This window comes from Chenopodium album, chromosome 1 (assembly GCF_948465745.1).
Source record: "Chenopodium album chromosome 1, dcCheAlbu1.1, whole genome shotgun sequence".
NCBI classification, from domain to species: Eukaryota; Viridiplantae; Streptophyta; class Magnoliopsida; order Caryophyllales; family Amaranthaceae; genus Chenopodium; species Chenopodium album.
In genome coordinates this window covers 2,261,062-2,278,193 of record NC_137834.1, presented here as the reverse complement: position 1 = coordinate 2,278,193, position 17,132 = coordinate 2,261,062, and the positions used below count along the sequence as shown (strand labels likewise).

Sequence of the window (17,132 nt, the reverse complement as noted above, 5' to 3'; positions counted from 1 at the left end):
TGTAAAGGTTTCTTTTTTTTGATATCCAAACATAAAGACTTGTCAATATGCTACTGCAGCAAAATTTGTAAAGGTTTCACTAAATTTAGAAATGTAACTAGTTATGAAAAAAATAACCTAAAATGAAACCCCTTGTCCCCTCGAGTATGTTATTGTAAATTATCTTTTCCGTTACTCAATTTTTTTTTATATATATATATTTTTTTAAATACGGTCAAGTTTCCGAAATTGACCTTCACCAACCCAGCTCATGAGGTAACCAAAGAGGCAAGAGAAAAACCAAACTCTGTTCCCAATTCCCAATTCCCAACAACCAACCTGGTTTTCAAAAATAAGGTGGGTAATATATAAACAATAAACATTCCTGCTAATTTCATTTCCTTCTCATTCATAAACCCTAACCCCCAATTTCAAATCAATCAATGGCGACAATATCAAAGATTCTAAACCCAGTTACAGCATCATCTTCTTCATCATCATCAAAGTTGAATAGCAGATCTTCAACTACTCAAAGATGTTTTATGATTGATTTCAACAAATCCAGATTTTCATCATCTCGATTGTCCCTACCAACCAATCGCACCTCATCTTTCCCTTTTCTGTAAGTTTCTCTCTTTTCTTTTGTGATGATTATTCATCTCTTCCGATCTTTCTTGCTTGATCTGATGATCTGAGTTTGAATTTGAACTTGAACAGAGTGAAATGCACGCAATCTGGTGGAAATGGAAGTCCGATCAAGAGGACGAGTTTGCATGAATTATACGAAAAGGAAGGGCAGAGTCCTTGGTATGATAATCTTTGCAGACCTGTTACTGATTTGATCCCTTACATTGCTAATGGTGTTCGAGGTGTCACCAGTAATCCCGCGGTATTCTATCGACTTACTCTATCCATCTATTTATCTGCTTGTGTTGTTTTACTTCTTTTCGAGTTTCGACTTATTTCGTGTTCTTTGTTTCCAGATTTTCCAGAAAGCCATTTCTTCTTCAGATGCTTACAATCATCAATTCAGGTATCTTTTATTCGGATGCTTATAAAACTTGATTTTTATTTCTGGTTTTTGCTTACACTTACATTATTAATAAAAGCTCATATCAGAGTGTGTAAATAGTATATAACTCCATAAGTTGCAATATTCATGTCACAAAAATCAAATATGTGGTATATTTTGCACAATAAAGTTCTTTGACTGTATGATACTTTACTTCGTATTTAAACAACTTGATATTATTATACTATTGGGATTTTTATTTTTTATTTTTCGTTTTAGTCATGGTATTTTTAAGCAATTGTAAAATTTTGATGATATTCAAGATTACTACTTTTTTCTAAGCAATGGAAATGAGTTGTTTTTATAAGTAATTTTAAAGGGATCGATAGAGCGCAATAAAATCAACTGTGGACTTACTTGGGCCAATATATCATTATTTATTTGATCAAAATGAATTAAAGCGTAATTGGGTTTAAAATGATCTTAAGTAGAGAGAGATACTTAAAAGATAATTAAGGAAAACTTAATGGAATGAAGTAGTAGTAAGTGTTTTTTTTAATAGTGTTATTGATTTGAATGATAAAATAGAGCACATTGGGTGCAAAGATATAATATCAATCAAGATGTGAGTATGATTTTGAGTATAATATTTTTTTTTTATTATCATACTCATTTTTTAAATATTATTTTGGAATTAATATGCAGGGAACTTATTAAATCTGGAAAAGATATTGAGAGTGCTTACTGGGAGCTAGTAATCAAGGACATTCAAGATGCATGCAAACTTTTTGAGCCCATATATGATCAAACAGATGCAGCTGATGGTTATGTCTCTGTTGAAGTGTCTCCTAGACTTGCAGATGACACTCAAGGCACTGTGGAAGCTGCTAAGTGGCTTCATAAAGTTGTGAATCGGCCAAACGTTTACATAAAGATTCCGGCTACTGCTCCCTGCATCCCTTCGATAAAGGAAACTATTGCCAATGGTATAAGTGTCAATGTTACTGTAAGTTACTTTCTCTTTAGAGAATATACTGCCTGTCAATTTAATCAACTGTGAAATCTTACCAAATGTTGAATGTAACACTATGTCGATCACTTATCTTGCTTTTCTGGCATGCTATTAATTGACTATACTCTTCAAATTTCTGCTTACTTAATTTTCCATGACTGTCTATCTGCAAAAGGTTTATTCTAACTAATCAGATTGTGGTTTTTGTAAATTGTATATGTAAAGTATAAATTCAACATTCATTCCATTTTTTAGCTAAACTGAACTTGAAATGGCTTCATGCTGAACCATCAGCTTAAATATATAGCCTCTTTGAGTAAAGGTCATTTTATATAGTTCTTTCAGTTTGGTGCTGCATAAAGTTATTCAATAACACAAGTTTTCATATCACAACGCAACTTCCAGGACAGACCATTTAATATCATTCAGTATGGTCTGGTGTCAAAGTTAAACCCTTTAGTGTATGTGGTTACTAGGTGAACTTTCTTACTATAGAAAGAAGTATTAAAGTCAAAACAAAAGTTTAGAACCACTCGCGTATATCACACAAAATTAAGACAATATGTTTTAAAGTAATTTTTCAACTATGATTTTAGAGAAGTATTGGTTAGTAATCTTTACTGCAAATACATAAGGGCGATTTGAACCTCTTAAAAGATATACTTATTATAAAGCATTAAGGTATACAATGAGATGTTACTTTGGCCGCCATTTGTTGTAAATTGTGATCTCGACCTCAGCCATTGTTTTTAGGATACTCCTTTTTAGTAGAGACATATCTTACCCTGTTCAATATGGATTGCTTTGGTGTGATAGAATCATACTGAGATTATATGCCAACTTTATAGGCAATACCTTGATATAAAGAACAGAGTTTTCTGCAGCCAATTGAGATTCTGTATTCTGATACATAAGTTTTTTTGGTATGTGATAAAATCAATGGCTGGCACTCGTGTGTTTATATGCTTTTTCTTTTGATGCTCTCTAGCTTGCACAGTAACAGCACTTCATTCTGAAACTGATTTTGAGGTGGCAAGATTGTATTTATTGTGCATGAGGACCCAAGTTTATGTTCATATTGCTTAGAATCTTATATAATATTATCATGTCATTTTAACTATGAGGCTCTGTGCAAATGCGCAGCTTATTTTCTCTCTTTCCAGGTACGAGGCTGTGATAGATGCATACTTAGATGGGCTGGAGGCTTCTGGTCTCAGTGATCTCTCCAGAGTGACAAGTGTGGCTTCCTTTTTTGTCAGTAGGGTTGACTCCCTGATTGACAAATTGCTTGAAAAGATAGGAACCCCAGAAGCTCTTGATCTCCGTGGGAAGGTAACATGTTTTCCTTTCTTTTGTTCTTTCAATTTTGGTAACATGATTGGCAACAATTACAATACTTTGAGGATTCTGAATGTTCTTATATGATCACTCATTAATATGACCTTATGACATCTTTGCTAATACAGGCTGCAGTGGCCCAAGCAACTCTGGCTTTTCAACTTTATCAGAAGAAATTTTCTGGTCCAAGATGGGAAGCATTGGTAAAAAAAGGTGCCAAGAAGCAGAGACTATTGTGGGCTTCTACAAGTGTTAAGAATCCATCCTACTCAGACACTCTCTACGTTGATCCTCTGATTGGCCCTGATACTGTAAGTTGCATTTTAAATTATCTTTAGATATTTTGAAGTGATTAGTACTTCATGTAAATGGTTGAAGGGACTCAACCTCAAAATTCTCCTCTTTTTTCAGGTTTCAACCATGCCGGATCAGGCCCTTGAAGCATTTATTGACCATGGAACAGTCTCTAGAACCATCGATGCAAACGTCTCTGAGGCTGAAGGTATCTATAGTGCACTTGAGAAGTTGGGGATCGATTGGAACCAGGTTGGCTCTCAGCTGGAAGTTGAAGGAGTAGACTCCTTCAAGAAGAGCTTTGATAGCCTGCTTGATACCCTGCAAGAGAAAGCAAACTCCCTGAACTTGGTAAACCAATGAGTGAGTGCCGTCGGGTGTGAAATAAATCATGTATTTTAGTCAGTGTATAAGTGGTTCTAATGCTTTCATCTTTCCTTTACAAAAAGAGGAAAAATCATATATTGATGCTGTTTAAGATTTGAATAAAAGTGAAGTGGATCTTGCTACCTGATAGGGGTGTCTGCGTATGTTTTAGTTGTGGCATGAAGTTTTTGCTGCAGTGTGATTTTCATATAATTATATCAAGAAGCTAAGATCAAAGTGTTAGGCTTTTAGTATATTTTCCATGAAAGACAAGCAGCATTTTCAGACAACCGGAGAACGAGCCATGGCTACCCTAGTGTTATCTTTAAAGCATGATTCTTGTTACCATCATACAGGATATTAGGTTATTTTCCCATCATTTTTTTGAACTTAATTTTTTAATTTGTTTTGTTTACGTATTGAATATTTGCTAAAATTAATTTAAGTTGGTTGGCGTAACAATATTTGCTAATCCTTTCATTGATCTTGGCTTTGCCTTGATAGAATACTCCGTATTTTAATTTTTGAATTATTAAAATGATGAGACGAAGTTGATATGATTTCAAATCCATCGGCTATTACTAACGGTGAATATTTTTTTACCATTCATTCTACCTCCGTTACAGGTTATGTGCAACGATTAGACATTTTTTCTCTCTGCTTTATATCAAATCGTTGCACATAACCTGTAACGGAAGTAGTGTTGTCAACGGAGGTAGTATGACAACACGTTCATACCCAATCATAAATCACTATCTACTAAAGTCATACTCATACTGTTTTAATTGTTGTACAAGTGTGAATGTGACGTAGAATTTGCACAATTGTAAACATCTACCATTCGTATATTCTCAAATCTCTCATTCAGTCATTCCCTTTTTAAAAAGGAAACTTTTAACCTGATCGTAGGAAGGGCATTTCAGACATTACCTAAAAATACGTAAAATACAGAGTAGTAACTTTTTATCATCTAAAATGAGGTGAAGTAGACAATAATGAGGTGGTGGTCAAAGTTTCCACAATAGTCACTATGTAGGGCAAACCAGCATTTGTATTTCTACGGAAATATATAAATGGGCTTGCAGTTGGATCATAAATGCGAACAACCAACAAATAAGAGCTTATTATGGTCAGTGGGCAAATAACTCTACTGCTATTCAACATGTAGCCTCTAATAATTATTCTTGTAATTGCTAGCCGCATTATGAAGTTAATAGTCACTCCACTTTTTTTAATTGTTTACGGATAAATGTTTTATGTGAGTATTGACTTTAATGCAATTTATATTTATATAATTACGGAATCTAATAAATCAACTCTTTTCACAGGTTAAGTCAGTCCAGCTTTGCAGGTCGCACTTGAGAGTAGAAGAGGAGGTAAGGAAATCCCTCTACTTTTGTAGTTGACGGGGTTGAAGTCACAGGATGAGTTTCCCACCAACTTGATTGCCCATTTTTGTTATATGCTTTCTCCATTACTATTTAGTTAACACGTATAATTTAAACACACATATTAAGGGGAGGGGAGAGGATAATAAAACAAGTGGGGTACACTAGTAAATGTAAGAGAAAAATCGTATCCCAAAAGAAAACGTGTCAACTAAAAATAAATTTCTTAAAAAGGAATACGTGTTATTCCGTAACTAAAAAAACGGAGGTAAGAATATAAGATCCTTTATTTCTGTACAAAATAAAAATACTGAGATAAATAAAATTTAAAAAAAAAAAATAATAATAAAAAAAAAATCATTAATTTAAAATAAGAAATTGATATGACAAACATAAATGATAAGTGTGGTGAAGGGAGTTAAATACCTGTCAACCATCAACTAACAGACTTTGCTATCTCAACATTAATGTGATGCATCTTGTATAGAAAAGGCCCATACATACACACTGCATCCCTCACTTCTTTTGTACCACAACCAAGCACAAAATTAACTTTGTCATGATCCTAATTCTATTATCTTAGTGTTGAGAAATAACAAGTTACAACTTCTGGGGCTGAAATGGGTAGTAAAGAAATCAGGTCTCCTGAAGATCAAGTCATTGGAACACCAACTTCTCTGCAAAATTTTAGTAAACGAAAGAAGCTCGGAACTTATTTCATCGAGTCCGATGACAGACGAGGTGCACTTGGCGGAGGTTATACTGTAGGGAGTACTCCTGTTAACATTCGCAGGAAACCCATGTCTGAAGCTGATATCTCTAAGACGGGTGGTTGGGTTGCTGCCTTTTTCATCTTCGGTACTTTTACTCTGTTTTTTCTTCTTACTACCTCCGTTTCATATTATTTGCAACTTTTGAATATTTTATATCTCACAAGTAATACCCAAATTATTGGGTTTTCTTGGTTTTCCTGTTCTTACAGGAAATGAGATGCTTTACTCTACTTTTTTTTTTTTTTTTTTTTTTTTTCTTACTACCTCCGTTTCATATTATTTGCAACTTTTAAATATTTTATATCTCACAAGTAATACCCAAATGATTAGGTTTTCTTGGTTTTCCCGTTCTTGCAGGAAATGAGATGGCTGAGAGAATGGCGTACTTTGGTTTATCAGTGAACATGGTTGCTTTTATGTTTTATGTTATGCATCGGCCCTTTTCGAGTTCTGCCAATGCTGTCAATAATTTCCTGGGAATATCACAAGTGTCGTCTGTGCTCGGTGGTTTTCTAGCTGATGCTTATCTTGGTCGATATTGGACTATTGCAATTTTTACAACCATATATCTTTTGGTAACAACTTTTGTACATGAATCAGATTATCTCTTCTTTATCTCCTGCAATTTCCAATAGATTTGTTTTTCTAGTTAAAATTTTCCTCTGATTTTTCTTGTATGCATTGAATTTGAAGGGGTTAACAGGAATAACGTTAATTGCAACTATGAAGTTGTTTCTGCCAAGCCAAGAACAATGTGATCAAATAGCAATCCTTCTAGGAACCTGTGAGCCGGCGAAGCCATGGCAAATGCTATTCCTTAACACGGTTCTCTATATAACAGGGTTCGGAGCAGCAGGCATAAGGCCGTGTGTCTCTTCCTTCGGAGCTGATCAATTTGATGAAAGAAGTAGAGATTACAAGGCTCACCTAGACAAGTTCTTCAACGTATTCTACTTGTCTGTCACCTCTGGGGCTATCATAGCGTTTACTGCAGTCGTCTATATACAAATGCACTACGGATGGGGATCCGCGTTTGGTTCATTAGCCTTGGGTATGGGCATCTCTAATGCACTATTCTTTATTGGCACTCCTACTTACCGGCATAGGTTGCCCGGGGGCAGCCCTTTGACACGAGTCGCACAAGTTCTTGTTGCAGCCTTCAGAAAAAGAAATGCTTCTTTCACCAGCAGTGAGATGGTTGGCTTGTATGAGCTTCCTGGAAAAAGATCTGCTATCAAAGGTAGTGCAAAAATTGAACACACTGATGATTTCAGGTAAACGACCATGTTCCTGCTTTTATTAACCATCATTCAGTCAGTCCCACAAACTAATTCGTAATAATAATAACAATAATAATAAGGGTAATGCTATGTATAAGCATTAAAAACACTCTTGAAAATTGTATAAAATTAGGAATTTATGACAAAAACACGCGAAGATCAGTGGAATTACTGTGTTTTTGTCATGATTTTCTAAATTTAAACAATTTTCAAGAGTGTTTATAATGGTTTTATGTAGCCCTAAGGGCTATGTATAGCATTTTCCTAATAATAATAACGAACATACATACTGCTGTGCGCTGTAGATGTTTGGACAAAGCGGCCCTAAAGTTGCCGGAAGATGGCGCAGATCCAAACCCGTGGAAGCTTTGCACAGTGACTCAAGTGGAGGAAGTCAAAATCCTGTTAAAACTCTTGCCTATACCAGCTAGCACGATTATGCTGAGTCTCATCTTAACAGAGTTCTTGACTCTGTCAGTTCAACAAGCATATACTTTGAATACTCATATAGGCCGTCTCAAAGTCCCAGTGACCTGTATGCCTGTGTTCCCTGCCCTAAGCATCTTCTTTGTGCTTTCCCTTTATTACTACATATTTGTCCCTATATCAAGGCGCATCACAGGACATCCTCATGGAGCCTCTCAGCTTCAAAGGGTAGGCATTGGCATGGTAATCTCCATCCTCTCAGTCGCATGGGCTGGGGTGTTTGAGAGGTACAGGAGAAATTATGCAATAAAAAATGGGTATGAGTCCAGTTTTCTCAGTCCAATGCCAGATCTGAGTGCTTTTTGGCTGCTAATACAGTACTGCCTCATCGGAATAGCTGAAGTCTTCTGCATCGTGGGATTGCTGGAGTTCTTATACGAGGAGGCTCCTGATGCCATGAGAAGCATTGGATCCGCCTATGCAGCAGTTGCTGGGGGTTTGGGTTGCTTTGCTGCAACCATTTTGAACAACATTGTTAAAGCTGCCACAGCAGATAACGAATCAAAGGGACGTTCTTGGTTATCCCAGAATATCAACACAGGAAGATTTGATTATTTTTACTGGCTTCTTACAGGACTCAGTATTATCAATTTCTGTGGTTTCCTCTATGCAGCCAGCAAATACAAATACAGAGCGGTCCACCCGGTACAATAATAGAAGGCAGGAGCATCCAACTCAACCCTATATATAAGATGATTATATATTGTTAAATCAGGTTGATTTAGGACTGATTTTAATTATAAGTCCAGTATTTGACTATTATTATACTGCATTTCTGTAGCCTTTGAACAAAACATCAAACAGGTTCATTTTTACTCCATAGTTACACCAAATAGAAATGTACAAAGGAAGAATCTATCTCCGTAGTTTACCTATTATGTCAACAGACATTCCGGGGTGAATTAGTTTCTAAGTTTTGCATTTGATGGTAGCAACTGCCACGACAGGAAGCATGGTGCAGGCAAAGCAAATATTCTATATGACTACATAGTAACTGTAAGTAGGTGATCTAGTTTGTCCCTCCAAAGTACCCACAAGACGCATCCTACAATATTACTCGTCTTCTTAGGCAGTCTGAACTGTTCGTGTGCCCTCATGATGTCTTATTACATCTTGGGACAGCAAAAATAGATGTCGGCCAGAGTGTAAATCCTGCATATCTATATCTACATCTAAAATTGCAAATTATAAGCATCTCAAAACCGAAACCTGACTATTTTCAAATGATCTTTGGCTCTTTGCCATAGTTTCAATGAGCTTCATTTAGACAATTTTCAAATCTGTTTCTCCTGTTGTTTGTTACCAATATCAAAAACTACTCTGTCCTAATTAATTGCAATACTATACAATTTTTTTATTTGTCCCAAATATATTGCAACAACTCTAAAAATGGCAAAGATCCACTACCCACTAGTCTACTATGAAATCTCCAGTTACAAGCCTTTTCATTATTCTGATCTACAGCTCAGTGCTCATCTCAATCATACCCAAAAACTACCTTTAATTCATCCAGCTCTATTTCAGCTACCAGAAGCAGGCGAACCATGAACAACGAGCTAGACAGGCTCTCAGCTTTCACATAGAGTAAACCAAGACCATACCATAGCAACTCACATATTTGATCATTGTTGCTCCAACCCTCCACTTGTATTGATGTATATATTAGTGTTAGACATGTATATATAAATGCTTGAATATGATCTTATAAGTAATAGGGAAGCATAGAGAAGCTTGACGAGTTGATGTGACCATATCAGTTAAAAAGTCTAACCATACGAAGAATCCAAGAACAAAGACTAACTGACATATAATCACTTCCAGCAGGATTGCAGCAATAAATCCAATAATATGGCAATCTGACCGTCGGTAATAGTCACCAACTAATCACCCCACTTGGTCTTCTAACACCCTCATCTAATTGTTAGTGACCCGTGCTGCATGATTTACATTGATAAGTTGATCTTATTTATATAACACCATTGACACCAAAGCCAAGTCCACAAATAAACCCAAAGGAAAACTAAAGAAAAAGCACAAAAAACAGCAGCTGAAGCATGATTTAAAAAAAATGCAGAAACAGAAAAAGAATCATGTAAAGGCCAGTGGCATTGTATCTCTAAGAAACCGATGTGGGTATTCAGCAATTTGCTGCTGCTGCTGCTGCTCCTCCTCCTTGTTAAAGCAGTAAACCGGGGCCTGCAACCGGGAATCCTCCAGCACAGCACCCTCTTCAAAGGTCATCACATGAGTGGCTATACCTGCCAAATAACAAACCAAATCCATTTCAGGCCTTTTCACCTTTCCATAACAAACAATCAAGCAAATCATAAAAGAAAAAAAATCTGCAAAACCCAAAAAAAAATATACCATCATAGAAGAGCCAGTAAACAGGTCTGCGCGTTACAACATCCTCATAGTACCAAATGAAGTCCACTTTCTCCCAAACATTACAAAGAAATCCATCCATATGTTGCTGACCCAAATAGGTAGCGCCTTCTAGCCAATTTGGTCTCAAAATTCCCACTTCGAAAAGCATTGTCCGGCATTCAGCAGTAGCATCAAGTGTATAATAGTAAGAAGTGCCATTATTCCATTCTACATCGTACAAAAGCTTTCCCAACTGTTTTTGTATAAGATTCACGTTACGACCATTTGGCCAATCATACCATAAATCTGTCACCTGCAAGTGATTCGTCTTTGTGACGTTCATCACTAACAGTGAGTGGAATTGCTCAGGCCATGCCTTTGGTTTTGGGTCTTCGTTTGTAATTCTGTTACTAGTCGCATTTGTTAAGAACAAGCTGAGAATCATCATCATAATCATCTTCTTCATCTTCTTCTTCAGAATACAAATCATCATTCTTGGCTATCTATCTTTTATTTTAGAGTGCTATCCACAAACAGTTGTGTCTTATCATCTTAGCTCTCTTTTATTATTTGTCATAAACACATTTTTCACTTTAATTTCTGGTAATAAATGACAAAATGATGGGGCCTAGTCTCTGTTTTATACTGTACTCCGTATATTCTTCCTCGGACCCTTAATCTTTTTCCCATTTGTCAAATTTCACGGGAATTAAAAATTGAAACGAGGAAGTACATAATTAACTAAATGAGAACTAATCAGAGGTTGTCAAGTAGCATAATTAACCTTAATAACTAACGGAGTTAATTACTTAAGGTACTCACGAGTATATGGTGAATTTGAAAATTTTGATAGCTATACGGTAAATTAAGTGATAACACAAGAGTATTTCGTGAAAAATCCGTAGATTATAAGTTATTATCATACGAAGTATGATTTAAGGTGTTAATTTTTATTAAAGCAACGACTTATTGGCTTATTGGTTAATTTACACACAAAAAAATTACTGCAAAAGAAAGATTTTTTTTTTTTTTTTTTTTTTTTTTTTTTTTTTGTTGCAAATAAAACATACCAGTAACTAGTAACATCCCCTTATGGTAAAATTTGTACAAGATAAGATTTTTTTTTTTTTAATGCAAATAAGACATACAATCAGGCGAATCAGCGCACCAAAATGAAATCATGAAACAGGCACCATAAACAGTGTAAAATTAGGACTAGCTTGCAATTTATGAAACTAATAAATAATTAGCTTAACCATTGGAATTGCATTACCAAATTAGCTGGGCAAAGCTATTCGCTTAGCTAAGCTAATTAGCTTAGCAAATTGTGAGAATTAAAAAAAATTAAATAAATAAAAAAAATTATTGAAAATTAGCTTAACCATTGTGGGATTAATTAGCTACAAGGTAGATTAGCTTTGCAATCCTAGGTGGCATGGCAAGCTAATTTCACAATTAGCTTACCATTGGAGTTGCTCTAATGCGTGATACAAAGTTCAAAAGGTCATGACACCAAAGTGAAAATATTAAAACCACAAGGCACTAAAGTATAATTATGTCACCACTAACTCAGTAAGCAAAATGAATAAAAATTGGAATCAAACACAGCCTCACACCCAAGTACCCAACTCGCTCTATGTTATTCTTCAAAAATCTGCTCACCGGAGACTGAATCAACCCTTTGGTCCCCGGCAAGCCCTTCAAACGGTGACAGCAAGGAGCTGTATTCTACTCCCTTCCATTGTTTCTGCTAAGTATCAGGTACACCTATTTCTCTCTTTTTCCATGGTCCTGACAAAAGCAAGTAAAATCTCCAGTTACAAGCCTTTTCATTCTACAGCTCACTGCTCATCTCAATCTTACAAAAGAGCTACCTTCCGGTGTTGCAACAATAATTCATCCAGCTCTATTGCAGCTACTAAAAGCAGGCCGACCATGAACAAGATGCCAGTCAGACTCTCAGCTTCACATAGAGTAACCCAGGAGTCCAGGACCATATCGTAGCAGCTTACATATTTGATCATTGTAGCTCCAACAGTTCAACCCTCCAACCCTCCACTTGTATTGATGTATTCATGTTAGACATGTATATATCAATGCTTGGGTATGATCGTATAAGTAATGGGGAAGCATAGAGAAGCTTGACGTGACCATATCAGATTATTAGATACTTTTAAAGAGTCTACCCCTACAACGAATCCAAGATCAAAGACTGACAGATAATCATCACTCTGGTTCATTTTCCAGCAGGGTTGCAGCAATTACTAATCTAAAGCTTAAGCCTTTGTTTTTCTGGTCACATCTCAATCAGGCATAGACACCATATGGACCAATTGAAACAATGATACCGTACTATGATCTTACAAATACTAGGGAAACATAGTTAAGCTTTACTTGTCCATATTGGATACTAATAAGTTCCGAAACTTAAGAGTCCTAGGAAGATTGACTGCTACACTCCTATGTAAATGGGAATTTCCCTGCCCTACAAGCAACTTCCATCTAGAAACAGCCACACTTCCTCTTATAGTGTTACAGTGTTTAAGTCCAGGCAGGTTCAAGCCAAATACCTAACTGAATGCCCTGCCTACAAGGCTACAACTGATATGACTGCAATCTCAAACCCTCTCTCAATAGAATTGACAGCATTTTCTCAGAGGGAGGTCAATTCCAAGATTCCCCTAGGCTCTTTGCCAAAGTGTACAATTCCAAAAGATGTCAAACTGAACATGTCAGGTTATAGTCTAAGGGATCTTTCCCACACATCCAATTATAAAAGCTCAAAAGGCAACCAGCAAACATCAGAAAGAAGATCATAACAGTTACTAGCCACCCTCGTCTAATTGTTAGTGAGCAGACATGCTGTGATGCTGCGTAACTTTCTGATAAATCAAGATTACTAATGCAAGATACATTGATTAGTTAATCTAATTTATTCAACACCATTAACACAGAAAACAAAGTCCACACAAAACAGCAGAAACAGAAAAACCACAAGAAACAGCAGCAGAAACAGAAATCATGTAAAGGCCAGTGGCATTATATCTCTAAGAAACTGATGTGGGTATCCATCAATTTGCTGCTGCTGCTGCTCCTCCTCCTCCTCTTTCTTGTTAAAACAGTAAACCGGGGCCTGCCACTGCGAATCCTCCAGGACAACACCCTCTTCAAAGGTTATCACATGAACAGCTCTACCTGCCAAATAACAAACCAAATCGATTTCGAGGTTTTTCACTTTTCAATAACAAACAATCAAGCACACCACAGAAGAAAAAAAAAAAAAAAAAAAAATTAAAACCCCCCCAAAAAAACAAAAATTAAAAACCCAAAAAAAACACATACCAGTATAGAAAAGCCAGTAAACAGGTCTGCGAGTAACAACATCCTCATAATACCAAAGAAAATCCACTTTCTGCCAAACATTGCAAAGAAATCCATCCATATGTTTCTGACCCAGATAAGTAGCGCCTTCAAGCCAATTTGGTCTCAGAATTCCCACTTCGAAAAGAACTGTCCGGCATTCAGAAGTAGCATCAAGTGTATAATAGTAAGAAGTGCCATTATTCCATTCTACATCGTACAGTAACTTGCCCAATTGTTTTTGAATCAGATTCAAGTTACGACCATTTGGCCAATCATACCATAAATCTGTCACCTGCAATTCATTCTTCTTTGTGTTGTTTATCACCAAGACTGAGTGGAATTGCTCAGGCCATGGCTTTGGTTTCGGGTCTTCGGCTTTCTTCTCTATAATTCTGTTACTCCACACATTTGTTAAGATCAAGCAGAAAATCATCATCATAATCATCATCTTCATATACTTCTTCAGAATACAGTTTATAATTCTCGTCTAATGGACCTTTTCTATCTCAATTTTGAGTATTATCCACAATCAACTGTGTCTTATCAATTTATCATCCCTGCTTTCTTTCCAACTATTTCGCATAAACCCACTTTTTACTTTGTCAATTTTCAGTTGATAAAAGACAGAAGTGATGGGGCAAAATCTCTATCACAAATACTACTCCATAATATATTGCATCTGTTACCTCTTACTGACAATAATTTCAGGAGGCCGCCCCCCAGTTAATTTTTCATTTATCATGGACTTAAAGTGGCAGTTTTGAGGAAAACACTACTTCAAGTAGCTGTTATGGGATAAACTGCTACTTTAAGGGCCTGTTCTAATTTATTGAACTGAATTGTTTATGAGAGAAGAAACTTAAGAACTGAACTGAACTGAACTGAATGGTACCTAAGTAGCGGTTTTAAGACAGAACCACTCCTTCAAATAGTGGTTTTGTCCAATTTTGAATGTAATCAAATAAGACTACAAACGTAATTTATTTTTTTTTCGTTTTAAAATGAGCATTAATATACTGATTATATTTCTAAGCACCAACAAAGTGATATTTTCAAACCACAAGACACTATAGTGAAACAAAGTTTAAAAGGTCATGGCACCAAAGAGGAATTATATCAAACCTTAAGGCATCAACTGAATTTTTTTTTCATAAATATCATTAAACTTAAAAATATGCTAAATCACTAATTTGATGAATAACAAATCAAGTCGTTGATTAAATTGCTATTGATCTTTTTGTTGATTTCTCAATCGGTGATGGAATCTTGAAGAGGTATATACTCGTTCGTTAGGATATGAAATTTCAAAACAAAGGTAAATGATGAGACTCATAGTATCATTGTATAAGGTTACTAATAGAATTGTGGATTTTAGCATGTATGCAACCTAAAATTATACTATGCATAGCTATATCCAAGTATCCAATCAAAATACTACTTGAAAAACGGAGTAAACAAGCATATATCTAAGTATCTAATCAAACTACTTCCGAATCATGTCATTTGACAAGACAAACTCAGACAAATCCCCTGATGGGTATACTAATTTGTACTAATCGTAAACTCAATGTTTGACTTTACTTCAGTAAAGAATTACAGAAATATTAAGAAGTGCCAATATTCCATTCTACATCATATAGTAACTTGCCCAATCGTTTTTGAATGAGGTTCAAGTTACGACCATTTGACCAATCATACCATAAATCAGTCACCTGCAAGTGATTCTTCTTTGTGTTGTTCATCACCAACACTGAGTGGAATTGCCACACCTATGCCTTTGGTTTTAATTCTTAGTCTGTAATTCTGTTACTACTCGCATTTGTTAGCACCAATCAGAGAATCATCATCATAATCATCTTCTTCTTCAGAGTACAATTCTTTCTTGTTGCACATAACTTGTAATATCTCGTTTAAAAGGTCACATCTCAACCAGGCACAGACACCACCATATGGTCCAATTGGAAAAATGATATGATCTTATTAATACTAGGTAAACATAGTTAAGCTTTACTTGCCAATCTGAAATACTAAAAAAGTTCCGACACTTCTAAAGAGTCCTAGAAAGATTGATGGCAACATTCCTATGTAAATGGGAATTTCCCTGCCTACAAGCAATTCCATCTAGGAACAGCCACACTATGTAAGCCCAGGTGTTCATGCAAATTACCTAACTGAATTCCCTGCCTACAACTGATATGACTCTGCATTCTCAACCCCTCTAATTGACATCATTTTCTCATAGGGAGGCCAAATCCAAAGATTCCCCTAGGCTCTTAGCCAAAGTGTTCAAGTCCAAAAGATGTCAATCCAATTTCAAAAGCTCGAAAGGCATCCAGCAAACATTGAAGAAAAGGTCATAACAGTTACTAGCCACCCTTGTGTAATTATTAGTGATCAGTGTGATTTTCCAACATATCAAGATCATCAATGCAAGATAAATTAATAAGTTAATCTCATTTATTCAACAACATTGACACAGAAAGCGAAGTCCACAAATGAACAGCAACAACAGCATATAGAAACAGAAACAGAAACAGAAAAGGGATCATGTAAAGGCTACTGACATTGCATCTCTAAGAAACTGATGTGGGTATCCAGCAGTTTCCTGCTGCTTCTCCTCCTCCTCCTCCTCCTCCGCCGCCTTCTTGTTAAAGCAGTAAACCGGGGCCTGCCACCGCGAATCCTCCAAAACAACACCCTCTTCAAATGTTATCACATGAGCGTATAAACCTGCCAAATAACAAACCGAATCAAATTCAGGGTTTTTCACTTTCCAATCAAATTCACAAAATCTGACAAAACCAAGAAAAACATACCAGTATAAAATAGCCAGTAAACAGGCCTGCGAGTAACAACATCCTCATAATACCAAATGAAGTCCACTTTTTCCCAAACATTACAAAGAAATCCATCCATATGTTTCTGACCCAGATAAGTAGCACCTTCAAGCCAATTGGGTCTCAAAATTCCCACTTCGAAAAGCAATGTCCGGCATTCAGCAGTAGCATCAAGTGTATAATAGTAAGAAGTGCCATTATTCCATTCTAAATCATACAATAACTTGCCCAATTGATTTTGAATGAGATTCAAGTTACGACCATTTGGCCAATCATACCATAAATCAGTAACCTGCAATTCATTCTTCTTTGTGTTGTTCATCACCAACACTGAGTGGAATTGCTCCGGCCATGGCTTTGGTTTGGGGTCTTCGTCTTTCTTCTCTGTGATTCTGCTACTGCTCGCATTTGTTAGCAACAAGCAGAAAATCATCGTCATAATCATCATCTTCGTCTTCTTTTTCAGAATACAATTCATCATTCTGGGCTATTCTGTGCACCTTTCTATCTTTATTTTCAGAGTATTATCCACAATCATCTGCGTTTTATCATCCCAGATATTTTTCCCATTATTTGATATAAACCCACTTTTTAGCTTGTTAATTTCCAGTTAATAAAAGACAAAAATGATTGGGCA

At 36.0% G+C, this 17,132-nt stretch overlaps 4 protein-coding genes across 4 annotated transcripts; 2 read left to right on the top strand and 2 right to left on the bottom strand.

The window, feature by feature from the left end:
• The first annotated feature begins 315 nt into the window (after positions 1-315).
• LOC145639846 (uncharacterized) lies at positions 316-4,146 on the top strand. The gene is made up of 7 exons (XM_081691177.1): positions 316-601; positions 697-868; positions 963-1,012; positions 1,697-1,997; positions 3,147-3,335; positions 3,470-3,652; positions 3,753-4,146. Exons 1-7 carry the CDS (start codon positions 423-425, stop codon positions 3,996-3,998), a joined length of 1,320 nt encoding a protein of 439 aa, XP_081547303.1. The 5' UTR covers positions 316-422; the 3' UTR covers positions 3,999-4,146.
• A 1,761-nt stretch (positions 4,147-5,907) lies between these two features.
• Positions 5,908-8,750, top strand: LOC145639821 (protein NRT1/ PTR FAMILY 6.1-like). The gene is made up of 4 exons (XM_081691153.1): positions 5,908-6,247; positions 6,520-6,737; positions 6,856-7,436; positions 7,748-8,750. Exons 1-4 carry the CDS (start codon positions 6,010-6,012, stop codon positions 8,580-8,582), a joined length of 1,872 nt encoding a protein of 623 aa, XP_081547279.1. The 5' UTR covers positions 5,908-6,009; the 3' UTR covers positions 8,583-8,750.
• Positions 8,751-9,124: 374 nt separating this feature from the next.
• Positions 9,125-10,883, bottom strand: LOC145639833 (uncharacterized protein At4g14100-like). Its single transcript, XM_081691163.1, has 2 exons — positions 10,296-10,883; positions 9,125-10,186 (listed from the first exon to the last, which is right to left on the bottom strand). Exons 1-2 carry the CDS (start codon positions 10,786-10,788, stop codon positions 10,017-10,019), a joined length of 663 nt encoding a protein of 220 aa, XP_081547289.1. The 5' UTR covers positions 10,789-10,883; the 3' UTR covers positions 9,125-10,016.
• Positions 10,884-13,096: 2,213 nt separating this feature from the next.
• Positions 13,097-17,073, bottom strand: LOC145639828 (uncharacterized). Its single transcript, XM_081691157.1, has 4 exons — positions 16,475-17,073; positions 16,223-16,388; positions 13,638-14,050; positions 13,097-13,490 (listed from the first exon to the last, which is right to left on the bottom strand). The coding sequence occupies exons 1-4, from the start codon at positions 16,974-16,976 to the stop codon at positions 13,315-13,317; spliced, it is 1,257 nt and encodes a 418-aa protein (XP_081547283.1). The 5' UTR covers positions 16,977-17,073; the 3' UTR covers positions 13,097-13,314.
• Between the last annotated feature and the right edge of the window lie 59 nt (positions 17,074-17,132).